The 23,403-nt window shown below is 33.4% G+C and overlaps 1 protein-coding gene across 2 annotated transcripts in view; it reads right to left on the bottom strand.

Annotated features, from left to right (window-relative positions):
* Positions 1–3,260: 3,260 nt before the first annotated feature.
* LOC107045552 (putative polypeptide N-acetylgalactosaminyltransferase 9) overlaps positions 3,261–23,403 on the bottom strand; it is a 221,374-nt gene continuing 201,231 nt past the window's right edge. For both annotated transcript variants that reach the window (XM_015267857.1, XM_015267865.1), the window contains 3 exons: positions 18,708–18,818; positions 6,412–6,540; positions 3,261–4,414 (listed from right to left, as the gene is read on the bottom strand). In XM_015267857.1, coding sequence (XP_015123343.1) covers positions 4,274–4,414; positions 6,412–6,540; positions 18,708–18,818 — 381 coding nt within the window. In that variant the 3' untranslated portion in view covers positions 3,261–4,273. The remainder of the gene's footprint in view (positions 4,415–6,411; positions 6,541–18,707; positions 18,819–23,403) is intronic.

Raw genomic sequence — 23,403 nt, 5'->3', positions numbered from 1 at the left:
ACGCCCCCCTTCTCTTACTAAAAAAATCATATCGATCAAAAACTCCTGATATTTTCCCCCCCAAAAAAAATCAGTCCCCAAAAACTGCATAAAAACATCGAGATAAACCTCCGGCACGACTCCCCCACGAAAAACCCCCAGAAGTGGAGTATCTTATATATTTCCCTTCCAAAATATATAAAATAAAAATTTTATTGCAGCCTAAAAACCCGTTTGTTTTGGGAATCGACACACATGGAATATCAACAAGTAGATATGGAACGTCTGATCAGACAAGCCATAAAATCCCATCATTATTCAATATTTTTCCAATTGGATATAGAATTCTCTTCATTCCTCACAAAATTATAAAATCGACCGAATAATACCTAAAAATTGAATTCTTTTCACTCCTAACAAGATTATAAAATCCACTAAATATCCACAAATATTGAATCCTCTTCATTCCCATCAAGACCCCTTGAAACCCATCAATTACTCAATACTCTTCACATTTTTTTCATAAAAAACAGTCCCCTTGACATTTATCCTTCCTCATCCCTACCAATGCCCCCCAATTACCCCCCACCACTTCCAAACGACTTCAACCCCCCCTTCTCTTATTAAAAAAATCATATCAACCAAAAACTCCTGATATTTTCAGTCAAACAAAAATCAGTCTCCAAAAACTGCATAAAAACATCGAGATAAACCTCCTGCACGACTCCCTCACGAAAAACCCCCAGAAGTGGAGTATCTTCGGCATCAAGTCACCGTCCAGACAATCGAAACATTCACGTCTGCGCGTTGGCGCACGCCAATTAGATACAAAATATCCACAAAACTTCCCAAACTCCTCAGACAAGTAGATAATGTCCCCCTAAACAAAGCAATTGCCAACGTCTTTCCCGAGCCTGTTCCCCTCCACTGGAGTATAAACCCCCTGAAATTTTAATGACAAAAATTCCTAAAAAAGAACCAACTCCCCAGGGTCATAAGAAAATTATACGTTCAAAGAAGTAATTCAACTCGTACGACATTTTGTAACATAAAACAACATCGATTTATTCAACATAAATGCTTGCACGATATAGAGGTTTCTTTTCATAAGTATGATAATGATATCATTGTATTCACATACATACGGAATAAGGCACAATTTGATATTTTAATTAATTAATTCATTAATGCAGATGATCGTTTAACGATTCTGTAATTCCCACGCTTTCAATTATTCTCTTTATCTCCTCATCACTATCCTAGGCTTACGAAATGTAGAAAATGCCATACAATATGTACTCATAGTATTCTTAAATCTTCGTATATACACTGAGTATGTTTAATCGAAATATCTCGCTGGTTTGAGTACAATTAAAATGAATTTAATCTAAGAGTGACCTCCGAGCAAGCATTCCTGTAATTTATTAATACTCAAGAAGACGATATTTTCCATTAATTTCATTCTATCATTAAATCACACATCGTTCTTACACGTACCACTGTACGAAATACGTAATTCATGAAAAATGAATTGTCAGCATTTCTCGATAAACGTAAAATCTAATTAAGCACACGCTCCTTATCGTACGATATTTCTTATTTTTTTCATATGTTATTTCAGCTTTTACGTAACAATAGAAATGCTTTTTTGTTCTGAATATCGACTGCATCGATTTATATCTATTGGCACACTTGAAGAGTCAATTCATAAATTCGTAAATTGTCTTAATGATCTTCTCTAGTTCACTCGATGCAATCAAAGTTCATTTGTAGAAATTTTTCATTCAAATTGTTTCGACAGTTTTTTTTTTCCTACTGATAATTTTGATCCTAATTTATTCTTATCACTACGAAAACTGGCTTTAGGGTAGTTATGTTACACGAATGTACAGAATAATCGGAATGTTCCGAAAATTTCGTTAACGTTCATTAATTACGGTTAAACCTCTAAAAATGAAACAAAAATCTTCTTTAATTAACGAAAAAACATCGTTAACAGGGAATTCATTATTTTTGGAATGTTCAATCTTCTCGGGGGTTGTAATAATCGAAGAATGTGATAATGAGAAAGGTTTTTTAATTGGCAATGAATGGAATAAACGAAACGTCGAGTGACAGCAGAGTGGGAGACCAATTGCACATCAACAGCGTCTCTAATGCGTCAAATAGTTCTACAATAATAAAAGCTTAATTCTAGGTTGAACTCGGAAGAAATGCGTACAATTCAGGGTTTTTTTTATCGTCTGGGTATGTACAGTTGGTTTTAATGCAGTCGACGGTCCATTTGCTCATTCATTACGGTACATTTAGGGAATTGTGTTGCATTGGAAAGTTTATACACTGTGCAAATTTTTTGACTGAAATTTCCGGTTCAATTCTCAGAAATTTTTATTTTAGTGCTGTTTCATTGAGAATTTCAGAGAATTTCAATGTTGGGAGTCCGAAATGGTCGGAAATGTCAATGGAAAATGCAAATTGTAATTGAATCGGGTCATGGAAATTGACGGAAATCAGGAAAGTTCAGGTGAATATGTTATTTTAATTCGGAATTTCATTGAATTTTCAGTGAAACGTGACATTTAATTATCTTATTCTCTCCAAATTTAATTCAATGACACTGCTGAGAATTTCTATAAATTTAATGATGAACATTCTTAAAAAAAGAAATCTCTCCAGGGGCTTAAAAAACTGTTAACTCGAGAGTCGTTGAGCTTGGCTGATAAAATTTGAAATTTCACAGAAATGTCGATGGAAACTGTTAATTTCAGCTCAATTATTTGATGAAAATTAATAGAAATGAGGAAAGTTCAGGTAAATATATTTTTACATTCTCGTTTGATTGGAAATTCAGCGTGAATTAGAAGTGAATATTCATGTTTTAATTGAAAATTCCAATAATTTGGGAAATTCTTGTCATTCTATTCCTTAAGAATTAGGAATTTCATTGAATTTTCAGTAAAATGAGAAGTTTAATTATTTCATTCCCTCTAAATTGAATTCAATGTCACTCGGCTGAGAATTTCTATAAATTAACTGAAAATTTAAAGATGAACATTCTTTAAAAAATAAAATAATTGCTCAAAGTCGTAGAAAAAACTATAAACTCAAAGGAGTAATTGAATTCCACCGACAAAATTTTTCCGTTAAATTATTTCATGAAAATTAATAAACAGAATAACTGATTATTCCAATCAAAAATTCAAGATTGTATTCACTTCAAATTCAAAGAAAATAAAAATATTCATGCTCTGACTGAAAATTCACGTAATTTGAAAAATTTTCGTCTTTCTGCTGCTCAAAAGGTTAGAATTCTATTAAATTTTCAGTAAAATTTTAAATTTAATCATTTTCCTTCCTCTAAACTGAATGCAATGTGACTCTCTTGAGAATTTGGATAAATTAAATAAAAATTTAACGATGAACATGCTTCAAAAAGGAACAACTGTCCAAAGTCATAAGAAAAATTATAGACTCGAAGGAGAAATTCAACTCATCCGACAAAATTTGAATTTTTCCATAAACACAATGGCAACTATAAATTTTAAACTTGTAAACAGCCCAATTATCCCACGAAAATTAAAATAAATCAAGAAAGTTCGAATGAGTACACTCTTCAATTTTTCTTTATTTAAAATTTAAACGTAATTTCTTGCTGATTATCCATGCTTTGATTGAAAATTCAATGTAACTCTGAATTCAACATAACTCTCCTGCAAATTACTAGTCAACTGTAAAACCTTTCAGACTATCAATTCGAGAAGACTATCATTTAATATCTAATATAGGGCTCTGTTGCACCGATAATGTATCGGTTGGAATATATACATTATATATTTATTCGTATTCAATATGTGCGTTACTCCGATGAGCATTGGATAGATATGAAGTACTCTGAACTCTCGAGAAACAAAAGTCATGAGTCAGAATTTATTCAATCCATGAATAAATTGGAATGTTTCTCATGGATTTGACATTGAGTCTTGGTTCATGGGTAGATCTTGGGATTATATCCACAGTCTTGGAATTGATGGAGTACTTGATTCTGTGCTGGAGAATTTCCATCTCCTGGCAAGCAGTGAAATGTTATTTTCGTTCGTTCAAGTGGAACAATGCGATTGTTCCGTCGTCACTGAGAAAATACTTGTCATAAATTTTTTTTTAATTGTTTGACTGCTTTGGGGGTGATTCAATCCACGTGAATCCTCGCGCCTGCGTATCGGTGGTAGGTGATTCTCGACCTTGCGTCGGACGGGCGGCGATTGTACGTGGATTGGTGCCACTGCGACAGGTGATATCACATTTTTGAGGGATCGTAGTTCTCGAACGACCATTTCTGACGCTGCGATGAGTTTGAACATTCCTCCATCAGTAGACGTTGTTTACTTTCCGTTATGGAGAGGCATTTGTCACTGCTGCCGTGTCTTATTTGTTTTGTCTGTACAAAGAATGGAAATATTAGTTTTTTTTTTTTTTTGATGCAATTTCGAAACACTTGGATATGTTGAAATTAAAAATTGAAAATTGATTTTGATTGTTTCTGATTTTTGTTTTGATTGTAGTTTTTAAAATGTCGAGTAATAAATGGGAATTAAAGGTTTAAGTACGTTTCATCGTAAAATAAAACAAAGAAACTAAATTTTTATTTTTAATGCTTCAGGATTTTTAATTGTAAAATTAATTTTATAACTAATTTTTTAAATTAATTATTTAAAGTATTGGAAAAACTCAATTTTATAGAAATTTCATTAGTTTCGTTAATTTTTTATGGGATTATAAAAATAAATGAATGAAATATTGAGTAAGATATTACTTCGTTCTATTTTTTGAATTGAAGAAACTTAGGAAATTAATTTCGATTTTTCACATTTTGAAAAAAGGAAACATTGAAATTTTTAATTTTAATGGAAAGTCAATGAAATTCCAAATTTTTATGCAACTAGAGAACAAAAATTCTCTGATCGACTTGAATATTCAATTAAAATATGAATATTCAGTACCAAATTATGCAGAATTTCCGATTCATTGAGAATTCAAGAATATATTTGGTTTAATTTTCCTGATTTCTTTGAATTTTCATGGGATAATTGAACCGAAATTTTGAATGTCCATTAAAATTTCCCAGACGTGTCGGAAATTTCAGCCATAAATCTGGTATGTTGAAATTAAAAATTAAAAATTTGTTTTGTTTTTGATTTTTGTTTTGATTGTCTTTTTGAAAATTTCAAGTGAAACATGTGAATTAAAGGTTTAAGGACGTTTTATCGTAGAATAAAACTAAGAAACTGAAGTGATATTCTTCATGCATCACGATTTTTAATTGTAAAATTAATTTTATCAGTAAATATTTTAATTAATTATTTAAAGTATTGAAAAAACTCCATTTAATAGAAATTTCATTAGTTTCGTTAATTTTTAATGGGATTATAAAAATAAATGAATGAAATGGTGAGTAAGATATTACTTCGTTCTATTTTTTGAATTGAAGAAACTTAGGAAATTAATTTCGATTTTTCATATTTCGAAAAAAGGAAACGTTGAAATTTTAAATTTTATTGGGAATTCAATGAAATTCCAAATTTCAATGCATTTAGAGGACGAAAATTCCCTGATCGACTTGAATATTCAATTAATACATGAATATTCAGTACCAAATTGTGCAGAAATTTCGATTCATTGAGAATTCAAGAATATATTTGGTTCAATTTTCCTGATTTCTTTGAATTTTCATGGGATAATTGAACCGAAATTTAGAATGTTTATTAAAATTTTCAAGAAACGTCGGAAATTTCAGCCAAAAATCTTTAATAAAATACAATTGCATTCATTCCCTCATATTCATCTAAAATATTGTATTCCATTTTTCCAATATTAACACTCCGTTTTATTCCCGCAAAATAAAACAAATCGATAGCCAAAAAGTCAATTGAAAATCCAAAAATGCATTTATTAATTTTTTTTTATTCCTACAAAATTTCCTGAAATAATTGAACCAAAATTGACAGTTTCCAGCGATTTCCGCATAAAATTTAGATTTTTTAATTTCAAAACCCCTCCAAATTTCAGTGGAACTATAAGATCATAAAAATTTCGTCAAAGTATCTTATTCGATCAATTTAATTAAAAAAAAATTAATAAAAACAATCTTTAATAAAAAATATGCATTCAATGAAATTTAATTTTTCAATTTGACAAAAAATTGAATTAACTTTATCCCAACACATGATTCACATTATTTCACCATTTCATTTTATTCTCGCGTAACAAAACAAATTGATAGGTAAAAGAGGCTGAAGTAAAATGATTTGCGAGGGGATGCAAAGTAGATTGGGTTATTCGCAGCAGCCGATACATTAATATATTGCCACCATACGGTGGTATTTCACCGAGGCCCCCGGTAATTGAATGAATTATTAAATTCACGGATGATATTACCTGCGGATTATAATTCCATTGCTGATTCCCCTTGCTGCCATGGCACGGATAAAGAATAACGTCCGTTCCACTATAATCCAGGCACGACTCGTCTCTCCGTATCTCCCCAGTATTGCTCAGCATCCAGTACTAAATTATTCGAAGAGAGAGAGAAAGAGAGAGAGAAAGAGAGAGAGAGAGAGAGAGAGAGAGAGAGAGAGAGAGAGAGAGAGAGAGAGAGAGAGAGAGAGAGAGAGAGACAGAGAGAGAGACAGNGAGAGAGAGAGAGAGAGAGAGAGAGAGGGGAAAAATTTTGCAATCAGTTTAATTTCATTTAAATACCAAATGCATGTTTCACACGATGATTCTGGCAGTTGCAATCATTCCTCCACCCCGAATTATTTAAAACTATCGCGTGTTTGGTTTTAATTTCAACGCAATGCCAATATTCATGTTTTTTAGGGAATTCAATTCGATTATATTGCTAGAGAGACTGATTGGATTAACTGGCTGAGGGATTTTGGATTTAATGCAGGCGGAAATATCTTTGATGTGATTCCGATGCTGCAGGTGACTAATGAGCAACTGAAAGCCAATATGTTACATCTGTCCCTTTAATTACGAGCATTAGACGAGGTTTTCGATGTTAATGGGTTTGAAGCCGAATTGGGGCTTTATTCCCAGTTGATTATTGGGATGGGTGTCTGCCAGAATCATCTGATCATGTGAATAGTGTAATTATAATTATTTTAAGGCGACGTTGAAAATTTTCGAGGGAAATTTTCGATTAAGTTTTGGATGATTTTAACTTTGGATGAATTTTTTTGAGTTTAATAGTGAATTTAGAGTATTGGACATGTATTTTTGTGTGGTTTTGCATCAAACTTTTTATTTTTCATAATTTTTTTAATAAAGTTGATGCGTGATTCATATTTTTAGATGAAAAAATCCGGGAAATGATCAAAATTTTTTGGTTTTATTCAATTTTTATTGAGAATTGTGCAGTCGAATTGCAAATGATTTCCTTATTTTTTGAATGATTCGACGCAAATATTCAGTATATAATGGAAATAGTATATTTCGTATTTAACTCGTGTGATTGGTAGCCCTCGGCTCCGCCTCGGGCCGCCAACTTCACACTCGTTACCACTCCGTCGCACGTGTATCCGAACTATATTTTTGTTAGCAATGTTACGTTCAGCGAGTGCCGAACTGTGTCATTTTTCGTTTACTAGTAAGCGAAAAGTCTAAGCAGAAAGACTAAGTCTAAGTCTAAGTTTTTTCATCACGCTGTGACGAAAAGTGAACTTTTCGGCACGCTCCGCGTGCCTAAAAGTCCAATTTCCGCCACATTGTGATGAAAAATATTGTTCGTAACTCGTGAAAAAATGTTTTTTAGCTCGTGGGATTATATTAAACCTCCCACTCGCCAAAAAATACTTTTTTGCACTCGTTACGAAATATACTATTTTAATGGGGAAAAGTCGAGACTTGTAAACGAAAAGACTTTTCGTTTACTAGTAAACGAAAAGGCACTTTTCAACACACTGTCCGTAAAACGACGTACGGACACTTCGTGTCCCCCAAACGCCGTTTACGGACATTGTGAAGAAAAATTATGTTCGTCTCATGTTCTGACTCGTGTGATTGCATTCCTCGGCTTCGCCTCGGCCTGCAACTCTCACACTCGTCAGAAAAGTTTTTATGTCGCGCTGTGCAATAAGTCGAGTTGACATAAAATATTATAGAGCACTCGGTAATAAATTTCGTTTTCAACGAATGTGTAGTTTACAGGCCGAGCCGAAGGCGAGGTCTCTACACACATTCGTTGAAAACGAAATTTGTGCCCTTGTACTCTAATGTACTATTTTCGGCCTTGTGACGAAAATAGCTATTTCGACACGGGCTGAACGTAGCAGCAGTGACAAAATAGTATATTTCGTAACGAGTGCAAAAAAGTGTTTTTTGGCGAGTGGGAGGTTTATATCACGAGCCGAAGGCGAGTGATATAATCCCACGAGCTAAAAAACATTTTTTCACGAGTTACGAACAATATTTTTCATCACAATGTGGCGGAAATTGGACTTTTAGGCACGCGGTGCGTGCCGGAAAATACCTGGAAACGATTAAAATTTTGTTTTTTGTTGAACTTTTATAAAAAAATTCAATTGTCTTTCGAAAAATATTGAACGACGCAATTAAATTACAGATTTTCTTATTTTTTGAACAATTCGACGTAAATATTCAGTATTTCGTGGAAACTATTAATCACTATTAAATTCAAAGCATTAGACGTGTATTTTTATACAGTTTTGCGTCAAATTTTTTTATTTTTCATAATTTTTTGGATGGAAAATTCCTGGAAATACTTCATTTTCAAGTTTTTATTGAACTTTTATAGAGAATTATCAAGGAATACAGAGGACGTGATGCAATTTTATGATAATTCAGTGGAATTTTATTGATTTATTTGTAAAAATATAAATTTCTTCGCAAATACACACTTTCGTTTCTGAAAGATGTGAAAATTTCTATTCTGTTCCAAAAAATATTCAATTAGGCAATTAAATTGCGGAATATTTCCTCATTTTTAGAATGATTGTATATAAATATTCCGTATTTCATAGAAAATATTGATCAATGTTGAATTCAAAATAATAGACATGTATTTTTATATAGTTTTGTATAAAAAATATTCCATTCTACTCCGAAAAATATTCAATCATGCAATTAAAGCACAGTTTCTCCTATATATTGAATAACTCGACGTAAATATTCAGTATTTCATGAAAAATAATCATCCATTTTTTAATAAATCTCAGTAAAACCCCGAACATGCCAAAAATTCATCTTACATTTCGATCATCCAATATTGAGAAATTCAAAGGAAAATTTTCAACACTACAAATACGGAAATGAAATCGAAACTATTTAGCCCATATTTTTTTATTTTTACGACTACCGAAAAATTAATGAGTTTTTACAAAAAAGTCACCTTTTTCCATTAATTTTCAAAATAAAAAAAACGTGATAAATATTTCCGAATCATATTTCATAATTTTATTCAATAACAAGAATTCCATGCAACAACTAATGACAAAAAAAATGAAAATTACAGAGGAAAGTAGTTATTTTCTACATATCGCATGCTGGAATTAGAGATGAAGCGGTGGGAGACCAACGAAAAAGTGGAAGCAGTAGTGGCCATATTGTACTGAGCAACCGAAAAAAGGTATGAGGGGAAAAAAATTGATGGAACTCGTTTACAGTTGGAGGGAAAAAGCTTCAGTCAAAGGAAAAAGTTTTTTCGTATTTGCGGGTTGAGGAAAAATGTCACAGAGTCGGCTGTCAACTGGGAAATGAAGGCTTCTCTGTTGTATTTTTTGTTTCATGGGGACATATATTCCTAATCAAATGGAACGGTTTAAATACCTGAGGGTGGATGGGAGAATAAAATGGAAACATTGATCAGTGGGAAACGACAGCAGCTGTTGGTGAGATTGATTTTTTGATTCAATTGAAAATTCGGTTTAATTAATTGTCGCAATTTTAGCGATTGGTGCCTGTTGATTGGGACAAAAACAGCGGTGTCAGTTTCAGTGATTTTTTTTTAGTGGGGAAACTCATGGAAATTTAATTAATTATTCTGAGCGCCTCGGGATATGAATTTAAATTTCGACGTTCTTCAACGAAAACTATTGACCAGTTTTCAATGAATATCTCGAAATCTAAGGGAGATAGCAGAATTATTATCATGACGGTTTTTGTAGAGCGAATTAAGAGGTACGAAAAAGGTCATTACAAAAATTTCGCTGTCTCCCTTAGATTCGGAGATATTCATGAAAAACTTCGCTGAGGACTAAATCGACTGGAACACCATTTTACCATTTCGCTTCTGAATTCTGTTTAAAAAAATTTTTAGAGGGTGAACACTTGATGGGTTCCTCAACGATTCGAAATAAGTAATAGAATTATTGCAAAATGTTCGATAATTTAGGGTCACACAGGGTAGGATGGAAATTCTGTTGAATTATTTCTCATAATTCCGATGATTGATCCCTCGTGATTGGAATGAAAACAATGTTCGGGGTTTCATTAATAACTTTCGAGTGGAAACACCCACCAAAATGGTAATTAATTCATGGAAATGTGGGCGGTAATTATTCTGGATACCCTGAGGCATGAAGTTAAATTTCCTCGGTTTTTGTTCTCTTTTGAGTTTTTTAAACAGAGAGAATATTCTCTTCTGACAGTTTTTTTCAATGGTTTTTGCCGTGACATTTGTTTTAGTTGATCATTGGTGTCTCTTGATTGAGGCGAAAACAATGTTGTGGCTTTCGTTCATAACTTTTAACTGAAAACACTCACAAAAATGGTAATTAATTCATGGAAAGCTCGGTGGTAATTATTCTGAATACCCTGAGGCATGAATTTAAATTCCTTCAGTTTTTGCTTTCTTTTGGGTTTTTTTTCAGCGGAAGAAATATTCTGAAGGTTGAGTAAAAAGTTCTTTTTTTGGTTCATAATTTTTTTCAATTAGAAAATAATTTTTTTTTACTTGAAGGAGATTTTCAGTCAGCAAATTTGTCACTTAAATTGAATCAGGAAATTTTAGAAAATTTTATACTAGGTAATAAGAGTAATTAGAATGGCTTCTGGGACAAATTCAATTTTTTAAAATTCCCTTTTGATGAATAAATCATGAACATTGCGTCGCATTTTCATGAATCTCGCCTAACAAATAAAAGAGAATTGAATATCATTCTATGAAACATGAATAAACGAATCATAATTGTCCAAATCATTTAGGTCCGAGGAAAATAGAATAATTCAACTTTCTTAATAGTACGTTTACTAAGGTTTTCTTCGAACAAAGTTGATTAGAATTAATAGCTAGAATTATGAGATTATCTCACATTTTTGACGTTAAGGATAGGAGAATCTGAATACAATGTAGTGAAAATGATGATCGGTTTTTTCACTTTGAACAAATAATATTATTATCCAAATACAAAATTTCTGATATGAATAAAAAGAAGCTGTAACTCAATATTCCAAATGAAGTTTTAATTTTTAATTTGGTGCTGAAAACACGAGATGACAATATTCTAACCACGGAATCATATTGATGAGATGAACAACAGATTAATTGAATTACCGTGTGAAGTAACTAAAAACTGACAACAGTGTGGGCATGCACTTTTACCAGAGTATCAACAAACATTGAATTCCAGAAATTCACACTCTAAAGTGTGTTCCAGAAGGAATTGAATTGTAATTACGATTAAAATCTTATTCAGCGAGCATAGGAATTAGAACATGAGCAACCATTTATTGTAATATGAAAATTTAACAGCTGATAAATTGCGACATATGATTCTCATCGGTTGTATTGCTTTTCGCAATGGGAATGATTATAAACAATTAATTGAAAAAAGGAATATCGAATCTGACAGGAAAAAAGGCATAGTAAAAAATAAAAATTGACTGTTGGATATAAACATCATTTGACGGATAAATTCATTCAATAAAAGCAAGAAATTCCTCAATCTCGTACACACGACTGACAAAAGTATGCAACAAAAAAAAATCAAGCACCAACGACATAATTCACAAATTTTTATTGGCGCGCACTCAACTACCGAAGATGATACATCAAATAGTGAATGTGAAATACGAGACAACGTAAACGTCTCCCAATCAGCGACGAAATTCAAGCGCTGTAAATCTAGCGAGTAACTCTGGATAAATATAGAAAGTGGCGAGAAACATAGATAAATGGAAAATTGTGCGGTGAATCGTTGCACCGATAATTGCCGGAAAATGCTGCATTCATATACAAAATTGCAGGCCGATAAATGGGATCATTAAAGCGGTGCAATAATATATGAATCATTGGGGATTTTACGGTGAATTTCGCCGGAAATGCAGGGCATTGGAATCCTCGTTGGCATTCGAATAAAAATATCTTGAAATTACGGGAAAAATTCGTCGAATAAAAATAATCCAATTGATTAACAATAATCGTTGTTAAAATCGAAGGGAAGATCCTGTTTTGCCGCGATCATTATAACAGCAGTTTGAGAATTCGTTGTGTGCAACAATTTCTTTATAGAAATCGTTAACGATCATGATTTGATACTGGAAATAGTGCAAAAGCTATTGGAGTACTACGAACAAAAAATTTCTGGGATTTCGTCTATTCTTTCCATTTCTTTCTTTTTTTGGTGAAATCTTTTTCAACTTTTGCAGTCTAACATGAGTAATCTTCAAACAAGTTTGTAATTATTCAATTATTAAATAAAAAAAAAGATTTTAATTTAAATACTAAAATTTTTAAATTGGATTGAAAATTTATAGTCATCAAACTTTAAATTCTAAATAAAAAATAAAAAGTTCAGAAAATACATTTTTTTAAATATATAATTTGTAAACAATCAACTTTCAATCCTGAAATAGTATATTTCGTTACGAGTGCTCGCCTTTGGCTCGTGCTATAAACCTCCCACGAGCCAAAAAACACTTTTCCCACGAGTATTGAACAATATTTTTCATCACAATGTGTGGAAAAGGGACGTTTTAAAAAGTTACTTTTTCGCACAACGTGATGAAAATCATTTTTTCAAAAGCGTAAAAAATTATTTATATTGATAATTTTTCCATAAAATAATTATAAAAAAAAAAATTGAGTTTATAAAAATTTAAACAACTTCTAGACTTTATTTAAAAGACAAGAATATTGAACTGTCAATGGAATTTCTCAAATTTTCCTCCAGAAATTCATTTGATATGAGTCATAATATAATGATTTAGTCAAGATTTTATAATTAAATTGAAAAAAATAATCAATTTAAATTTAAATAGACAATTCAGAGTCTTAAAAATTTAAATTCTCAATTTCATTCTCCAATTTGGACCGTTAGGGAATATTTAAAAAATCGTAAACAATAGATAAAGCAATGAAGATATTTTATCCATAAATCATTTATAAACAATCAACTTTCAACTCTAAAAATAATTTTTGTTCAAAATCGTAAAAAGAATTACTCAAAAAAAAAAAGTTTCTAAAAATTTTAACAATTTCCATAATTGATTCATAAAACAGAAATGTCGAAGAATGCATGAATTTTGTCAAAGTTTTCTTATGAAATTTATTTTCAAAAATTTAATGATTGAAAATCTAAGGAAATGCTTTCTAGTTGTTCTAGTTGTACTAGGTGTTATTGGGGGGAGGAATCAACGCTCACTGGAATCTTAGTCGAGCTGCGAGAGTACTCTCTGACAACCGAATAGAGGACGGAGGGAAACCCCGTGGATCTTCGGTTTTTTCTGGGGCTAAGGACAATTGAGCAGAACATAGCTGTGAGTCCCCTGGTCTTAACCTTTCAAGTCCCTGGATCGCCTGGCAAAGAGCGGCCCTGCCCAGGGCAATCATTCTTATCTTCTCTTCATTTCAAATTGTTTAGTTTTTATGGAGCGATCTCGTTGTACGTACTTTTAGAGTCAACTCCAAAGATCTCGATGTTTGTACTTTTATACATTATTCTAGATAAGTTGTGAACTGATATGCTGTAATGTTAACTAAAGGGGAGAGGGAGGGGAACAAAATGTAAAAACCCGAGAGGGTATACATGGAAAATAAACTAACTCTAAGGAAATGCAATTCGTGTTGAAGAGCAAACACTCGAAAATCAGAGTTGCACAGTGGAACGAGCCTCATTACGTATCATCCTCAGCGGGGGTCATCATGTTCGTTACAGTAGGCGATTAATTCGAGGATGCATCACGATTAAAAGTAAACTACTTGGTACAGATAAGTGGAAATACTAGGGCGACCATGTTCAACGTTACACGACACACCACCCAGGGAAATTGATGAGGTCTCGAGTCTGATTAGAGAACCTCCTGATTGCAGCTAAATAGAGTGAGATTAACTGATGATTGTAGTCGTGTGGGGATCGACAATTGCTGGATCGCAGCATTATACCGTTCAGACAATTTGTAAGATCAGAATAGTCGAAGTTTGCCTGTTCTTGGGGGCGTAGGGGGGAGGGAGGGGGCGGTTCTGATGAATTGGAATGGGATTGTTCATCTCGTGATTTAATGATGAGCATCGATCGGCAATAATAATTACTTTAGTAATCTTAAGAGGAGTTTACCTTAAAATAATTAACGTTCACGAATTTTCATTGAAATGTGGAAATAATTTTAATCTTCGATCGACTATTAAACAATTTAGTAGCAAAGTGGTAAAACGGTGTAAGTCGACTCATCTCCCATTTGAGTTTTTGATGAATATTTCCGAATCTAAGAGAGATAGCGAAATTTTCGTAATTACATTTGTTGTAGCAGTGAATCGGCTCTACAAAAAAGCTTATAATAACGATTTTGCTATCACCCTTAGATTCCGAGATATTCATTGAAAACTGGCCGATAGTCAAAATTGACTTGTATCGGTTTACCACTTCGGTATTGAATTAATTCTAAAGTTCTGAAATGGATTTGTTGACTGAACTTGATAATCGTTAATCTTTGGAACTCAATTGCTATGAATTGATTGATTTAGTGATAAGCAGGGATCGGTAATAATAATTACTCTAGTAATATTAAGAGGAGTTTATCTTAAAATAATTAGAGTTTACGAATTTTCATTGAAATTTGAAAATAATTTCAATCTTTGATTGACTATTAAAGAATTAATTCTCAAGTTCTGAAATTGATTTTTTGATTGAACCTAAGAATCGTTAATCTTTGACACTCAATTGTTAATTTATGAAATTGTTGAAAATTTGAAAAATTTGATTGATGATTAATTTACTAAAAATGTGAAATTAAAATGTGAATTTTTATTCAGACGTTATAATTATTCCGAAATCTGGTGTTGAATGAAGAGATGATCGATGAAATTCGTTATTCTAATGAATTGTGAGTATTGATTCCTCAATTTTGCTTTGAGAGAAAATTAAAATTCATTCATTTTCACTGGGATTGGAAGGATTAATGAAAAGTGCTGCTTTGCATTGCAAATTAATTCATTATGAGTGCGTAAATAGTTTTAAAAATTGACCTTCCACGGTTCAATATTTAACGGGTGGAAATAACGGCCGGGATCACGGTCACTGGCCATCTGGGCGAAGGATTTAATCCGCTCGTGCACCGCAGCGAATAAATTGGAATATTTTAATTTTTTAATCCAAAATACATGGACGGTTTACGGTTCAGAGAATCTATCCTGTAAATACCGGAGGTTCGTGTTATATTTTTTCAATGAGATAAATCCCTGCAAAATGAAAGCAGTCACTCTAAAAACTCGATATCATCGGGGAAAATGTGCTGCTGACACTTGACTACTTTTATTCAGTTCAATATTTAGGCATTACGTGCTAAAATTTTCAATATTTCAGTTCGTTTTCATTATGTTATCTCTACAATAAATGATTTGCTCATGTTCTAATTCCTACGCTCACTGAATAAGATTTTAATCATAATTACAATTCAATTCCTTCTAGAACACATTCTGGAGTGTGAATTTCTGGAATTCAATGTTTGTTGATACTCTGGTAAAAGTGCGTGCCCACACTGCTATCAATTTTTAGTTAGTTCACACGGTAATTCAATTAATCTGTTGTTCACCTCATCAATATAATTCCGTGCTTAGAATATTGTCATCTCGTGATTTCACCACCAAATTAAAAATTAAAACATCATTTGGAATATTGAGTCACAGCTTCTTTTTATTCATATCACAAGTTTTGCATTTGGATATTAATACTATTTGTTCAAAGTGAAAAAATCGATCATCATTTTCACTATATTGCATTCAGATTCTCCTATCCTTAACGTCAAAAATGTGAGATAATCTCATAATTCTAGCTATTAATTCTAATCAACTTTGTTCGAAGAAAACCTTAGTAAACGCAATATTAAGAAAGTAGAATGATTCTATTTTCCTCTGACCTCAATGATTTGGACAATTATGATTCGTTTATTCATGTTTCCTGATTCGTTTATTCATGTTTCGTTTATTCATGTACCGCCTTACTTTCTCCATTTGTTCGAGATATTGCCCATGCTGTATACAACAATAAATAAATAAATGTCATTCTGGATTATTTTCTACTTTTCTATTTAAAAAATCTCTCTGTCTGCGTCATCCCCACGTTATAAAAAAAAAATGCCAGGAGGTTGAAGCATAAATGGTTAAAACTGTCAAGCCCCAGAATACTAATGACCCCCTAGAAATCCCCTCCTCCACCTTCAATCCGCCCTCAACTAGAAAAATTAGATATTGAAATAATTAGAAGACAACCGGATGCCCCAGGATCAACTGAACCATTGTTAAATGCCTCGTGCACTGGTATCGTGGGGTACCTGATTGCCGCCCTGACGGTGACAAGGCCACAGACCCACGGGCTGATGCAAGTCTTCCGGCTTTCCAGACCAGTCTATACACACGTCTTTATCAAGCTGTCGTATCTGTATTGACAATTTTGAACAAATAATTTAGCCAAATCGTAACGACAGGCAATTTTAAGTTTCCCTTTTCCTTTCATCCTAAACGAATATTTCGGGCGGTCGAACAGGTCTCCTATCGTGTGACACGGGTAGATAAAAAGCTTTCGACGAGAGATTGTGGTGTTTACATTACAGGTGTGAGTGGGAGTTAGTCAAAACAAAAGTTAGAAAACGAGCACAAAACGTGATTTTTCAAATTGAAGCAATTGTGGGCATTTCATTGATTTCAATGTCGTTTCCATTTTTGTGATTTTTGTGATAACAAAAAATGTTTTATAGAAAAACCTAACGAGTTTGATAGGAAATTCTATAGAAAAATTTCGCGACTTATCTGCGCTCTTTTCTCAATAGAAATGTTCAATGGAAAATATTCTGTATAAAAAATCAATAGAATTTCATTTTTCATTTTTCTATAAAACTTATTCTACTGAAATATTTTCTGTAGAAAATGTTTCGATAGAAACAAGTGGGAAACTGCTCTTGTCTCCATAAGGTACAGTTATTTTTGCTAATAAGTTAGCAAAAGGGTTCCGAATGGTCATTTTGCACATCATTTTCTTCTATGGTATATAATTCATTATTCAATTTATGTTATTAAATTTAATGAGATTTATTTTTGAAGAATTGCGTCAGATGTTCAACTTAGCTGAATGTTATCATTATCATTCTTCTTATTATCCCTTTCTTTCATACAACCGATTGTCTTTATTGCGTTCCTATCACTCCCCTCAGCCCTTTGTTGCTTCACGGGCTGACATTCTCGTCCTAACTACGTGGCATTTACTTCAGGAGCTATATTTCCTATTCACGTTTCGGTGTTTATATTTTCGTTCAACGGTTTCCTAGTTATTGAAATTGGCTTTTTTATCGACTCTGCATTTCACAGGTTTGTCGTCTATATAAGCCACGTTTAGGCCGTTGTTGTCGATTATTATTAATATATGATGGAAAATTCGGAATTTGCAAAAATCATCGTAAAAATAAAATCAACAGATATAGCTGTCGTAATTATCGTTCAACTTCGACAGTGTGGCATTGAAACTAATATTTTAAGCTATAATTGAATTCATTTGAAGCATGATATCTCAAGATCCCCGGAATTCCGATTTTCAAAAAATACAAAAATTTTGCAAATTTTTATATAAATCAAAACAACGATTATTGCTATCGCCTTCATCTTCGAATTCGGTCAAAAAGGCAGCCAGACTAATTTTTTAACCCACCATTCAATGGATTCAGAACTTTTTTTAGTTTTCGTGGGGCAACCGATTTTTAGAAAAATTTAAAAATTGAAAAAATTATTGGATCAATTAAATTTTAATTAATGTTGATGGATAGGGCTCAATGATACCTACATTTGAGAAAGAGAAATGATATAATTCCATCGATTCATTAACGAGCAATTTAAGAAATCCTTTGACCAAAAAATCTGAAACTTAAATTTGAACGATTTCAAAGTTTCCATTAGATAGAAAAAATTGTATAGAAACATGAAATTCTACTAAATTCCCTACAAAATAGTTTCTATTGAACACTTTCTTTCAATAAAATCGACCAAAATTATTCGAATTCTAAATAGAATTTCAACAGAAATCCAACAGAATTTTCTGCAAAACTTGCAAAGTTTTTCTTCAAAATATTTTCTTGCATCAACCATAAACTTCTCTGACAACTATAACCCTCAGAGAACTACACTCCCAATTTCCACAACTGCTTCAACCCAGCAAATTAAAAAACAACAAACAAAACGCAAAGTGCATTCTAAAAACCCCCTCTAACGAGTCTCTATCCTCATATTGTACCTGATTGCCGCCCTGTCGATGGCAGGGATAAAGGCCAGCCGGTTTATGCAAGTCATTCTTGCGAGCAGGCGAATCCAGACAGGTGTTTCCGCCCTCCCCGAGGTTACGTACCTGTCATTATCGTTAGTGTTCATAAAACTAGTTCACATAAAGTATTTCCACAATAAATATGGTTCATAAACAATGAATAAATAATCGTCTTCTCCTCCGCATCCGCCCCTGAAAAATCATTGCAATAAAAAAAAAATGCAGGCACTGCCACGAGGGAGGTGTTACTCTATCCATATTTGATATCAAACTCGTTTTTCAATCGTTTCGCACAACTGGCAGATTTCATTTTTTTTTCATTGATAGACACTATCCCTGCGTGCATGCATTTTGATTTTATCTAACGAACGTGTGACAAATTGATAGTGACACCAACACGGGAATATTCTGAGTACCGACGCACACAATTCGCTGCAAAAGTGCGGTCAGCAAAAGTCTCGATATTATTCGAGCTATTGGAAAAAGGGGATGAGTAAATTTTTTTCCAGCCCACGCAGCACTTTTGAGGATCAACTCCAGGAGTGACTACTCTCTTTTCGTCGACTCGATATCGGCGGTGGCCCTTGTCTGGTTCCTCTGTGAATATAAAAACCTCATGATTCATGGTACGTGAATTCAACGACGATAAAGTTCCTCCCCAGCCGGAAATGGGTACGGATGGGGCTGAATTAGCTGTGTAGAGAAAAAATGAGGGAATTGTTGGAAAAAAAAAATGAAAAAAATTATGAAGGATTAAATTAATACGACGCAGAGGCTTTCATCTGCAGATGGAGATTATTAATGAGGGGGAGAGAGAAAAATTCAATATGCATCCAACATTGGCACTGATGAGAGAGGGGAATTCATAAAAGGCACTTTGATTAGAGTCTCTCGACGGGGCGAATTCGTTTTGCGGTATCTCGTGGAAAAGGCAATCAATTAATTCTATTACCAATCACCTGCATCGGATAATGGATTTTTTGGTTTTGGGGGGGGGGAGGGGGACATGGAAATTGGATGGCTGGACTCCGGGAATATGATTATTTATTCGCGAGCGGATGTAATGTGATTCGGTCATTCTATTCTTTTTTTTTTATTGGAATCGGTGTGGAATCTATGGGATTGATGAATATTAAGAAGCCGATGGATGATGAGAAAATTATTTTTCAACAGTGTTAAAAACGCTTCATTTTTTACCAATTTTTACAATTGAACGACGAGAAATTACTCAAATCGTATGAATTTTTACTATGTTAAATTGTAATTTTCTCTTACGATTTTAAACATTAGTTTATACTCTCGCGCTTTCTACATTTCACTCGAGGAAATAGCGGAAATTACTACGTTGACTAGTAAAAACTCCAGCGGACGGCGAGAGCGTCGATTGTTTTCAATTCTTGGAATCTCCTCCCTCCGTCGACCACGCAATGCCCCGGGTGGCGGATTCTATAATTCTAAAAAATTCAATCCTTCCTACCCCCCCTCCTCTTTTTCAGAATGAATATACGTGGAGCAAAATTATGGATAATAATTTTCAAGGATGATATGGAAGATTAAAGATGGTTTTTCACTTTGGTTATTCAAAAAATCCCCCTCTCCCTCGTCCTCTTCTGCGAATATTCATTTTGAAAGGGGGAGAGAATATTTTTTTAACCGACGAATTAAAAATTCATGTTTATCCTCCTAAATTTTACTCGTGTCAATTGGAAATTCAACTTTTATGCTACCATTTTGTACTCTACCGACTCTCAATTTTCACTATGTTCAACAGCAATTTTTCCAACAGACTCCATCATATTTTAATTTTGTCAGCCGTATTTTTTCATCCAACACGTTGTAGTTTTTCATTTATTCTCAAAATTACTATGTTAAATAATAAATTTTCGAGTGCGGCGGGTATATTCCTGCATTCTATTTCTCCTATTAAAAATGACTATGTTCCCAGAGGAAAAAATAATTTCATATTCTTCCCGTGTAGATTGAAATTGTGGACACAGAGAGAAAAAAAGAAGTTTCCAGGTTTTAACAAAAAATTCAGAATTTCAGCAAAATTTCACCAAAAATTTCAGAATGTTGAAAATATGTAAATCTTCAAGCGAAACAGTAAAATCGTTCCAGTTGATTTCAACTATTGGCCAGTTTTCAATGAATATCTCGAAATCTAAGGGAGATGGCAAAATTTTTGTTAAAACATTTTGTGTAGCTCTTAATTTGCTCTACACAAAAGGTCGTTACGAAAATTTCGTTATCTTCCTTAAATTCGGAGATATTCCTCGAAAACTGAGCTAAGGACTAAGTCGACTTAAACCGTTTTACCGCTTCGCTACTGAATTGTTAAAATTAACTTGAATTTTCATAACATTTTTGTTTTTGAATCAAGAACATTCAAGGCTTTCATTATTTTCCTGTTCTGAAATTCATGTACGCATGCTTCAAGTGCAATATTAAATGATTAAATATTTAAATATTCAGAATTAAATATTTAGAAATCATTTATCATTTACTTATAAACGAATTTTGATATTGACGCAGATAACGTCTTTTACAAAAATCCTTGAAAAACCTGGAAATCTCCCAAACGGGACATAACTAGAATAATTCAGTCGTCGTGCCCGGAATATTCAGGTCAAAATATTCGACTCGAGGCTAAAAAATCCCAAAACTGGATCTCTCCAAACCGCAGTTGAAAAGAAAAACCCTCAATCCGGAAAAGGTTTCGTGCCGGAGGCAGTGGTCATCGTTACCCACCCCGGAATTATTCACGTCACCTCATCCGCGGATCCGGAGGTCAGAACAACCATACCTTAACCACCCTTCTGCACTCTTCCCAACTATAAATTCCCCGTGAGACCCACCTAATTTACCGTGCCCCGAGAGTACAAATCCGACCAAAAAAGGGAGTAATTCAAAACCGAAAAGAAACACCGGTGGAAGAGAATTACCAGAGGCAGAGGACCGGCCGAGAGTGGGTAGTTCCGGAGCGCCTGAGATACAGGAAAAACATAAGTTCAGGCGAGTAGTACTGAATTTTCACTCCCCTTTCGCCTGGTGCCCATCGCATTTCTGGTATGCCCACACTCCCCAAATTACTGTACTTCCGCTGACTAGGCATTTCATCAAATACCCCTGCAACAGTGGTGCCCGAAGTTTTTTCCTCATTGAAAAATTGTAAGTAATTTTTCCCCGTCAATTTTTCCTCCGCGATTTTTTCCATTGAAAATGTTTTCCCCTCTCTAATTTTTTCGATGTAGAATTTCTCCGGAGGTTTTTTCTCCGTTCGAAAATTCTCGGAAAGTTTTTCCCGTCAATTTTTCCACAGCGAATTTTTTTTTTGGAAATGTTTGCCTCTCGCTTATTTTTCTCATGTAGAATGTTTTACAGTTTTTTGTCCCGGAAATTTTTTCTCCGTCAATTTTTCCTCGGCGAATTTTTCCATTAAACCTTTTTGCCCCTCTCTAATTTTTTCGATGTTGAATTCCTCCAGAACTTTTTTCCCCGTTGAAAAATTCGCGATAATTTTTCCCCGTAAATTTTCCCACGGAGAATTTTTCTTTTGGAAATTTTTGTCTCTCACTAATTTTTCTCATATAGAATATTTTCCAGTTTTTTTTTCAAAGTTTTGCGCCCCGTTGAAAAATTCCGGGAAAGTTTTTTCCCGTCCATTTTTACTCGGCGAATTTTTCCCTTTGAAATTAATTTTTTCCATGTGGAATTTTGCTCAGTGTTTTTTTTTTAGGAAATAATAATTGAATTTTTTTTCTCTTAGAAGAAAAAAAAATGTTAATAACAACAATTAATTAATTTGTTGTTTATTGGCCAATATCGATCCGTAAATTTTTAATTCAATGCGAATTAATTCTTAATTAGATCAGTTAAATTGTGTTACACGGAGAGAAACATTCAGTAAAAATTACGGAACAATTTACGTAATCCCCAATGGGGAATCGTTTTCTGGCAATTTTTGTAGGAATGGATGAGAAGAAATCTGAAACGTTCAGTGAATTTTCAGGTTCATCACCGAACAAAGTACGAAATTGTCACGTAATCTTTCCCGAAGAAGTAAAATCTTACAGAAACTAAGGAGGCCACAATGGCTCAATTGGCAGAGCACCTGTCCAGGAAGAAGAAGATGTGGGATCATACCCCACTTGTGTTCGAGCCCGTGTGCCTCCGAATTTTTTAATTTGTGCATTGATAATTATTCAATTATTTCCCTCATATAGAGGTCCGGAAAGTCGATGGATAGCATATAGCATCCCGCTTTCCAAGTAATTTATGCCTTAAAAACATCTAAGGTTGACCGAGTAGAATAGCCCAAGGGATAATATAAATCTTACAGAAACTTGTCGACTATTATGCCTCGAAAATAAAAAATTCTTGAACGTTCAACAATTTTTATGAAGCTGGTGAGTTATTTCTACGTTCCGTTCCGTAAAATTTCTCAATCGTTGGAGAAAAATTACGGAACGACTTGTTGTCCCTACAGCAGTGAGTGATCAGACGGCTGGTTAATTTTTACGGAACAAATCGTAGAATTTACGTCACGATTCGTACGATTTCAGTTCCGACTCACACTTTTTATTGAATTTTACTTCGCTTGCGGATTACGTTTCGAAATGTAATTTTTACATTTTTTTCTGATAATTTTCATTGAATTTTACCGAAAAAT

This window comes from Diachasma alloeum, unplaced genomic scaffold (genome assembly GCF_001412515.2).
Source record: "Diachasma alloeum isolate Michigan unplaced genomic scaffold, Dall2.0 Dall_scaffold_00180, whole genome shotgun sequence".
Taxonomy (NCBI): Eukaryota; Metazoa; Arthropoda; class Insecta; order Hymenoptera; family Braconidae; genus Diachasma; species Diachasma alloeum.
Note: the sequence above shows the minus strand (reverse complement) of the source record. Positions and strands in the feature narration are given on the sequence as shown.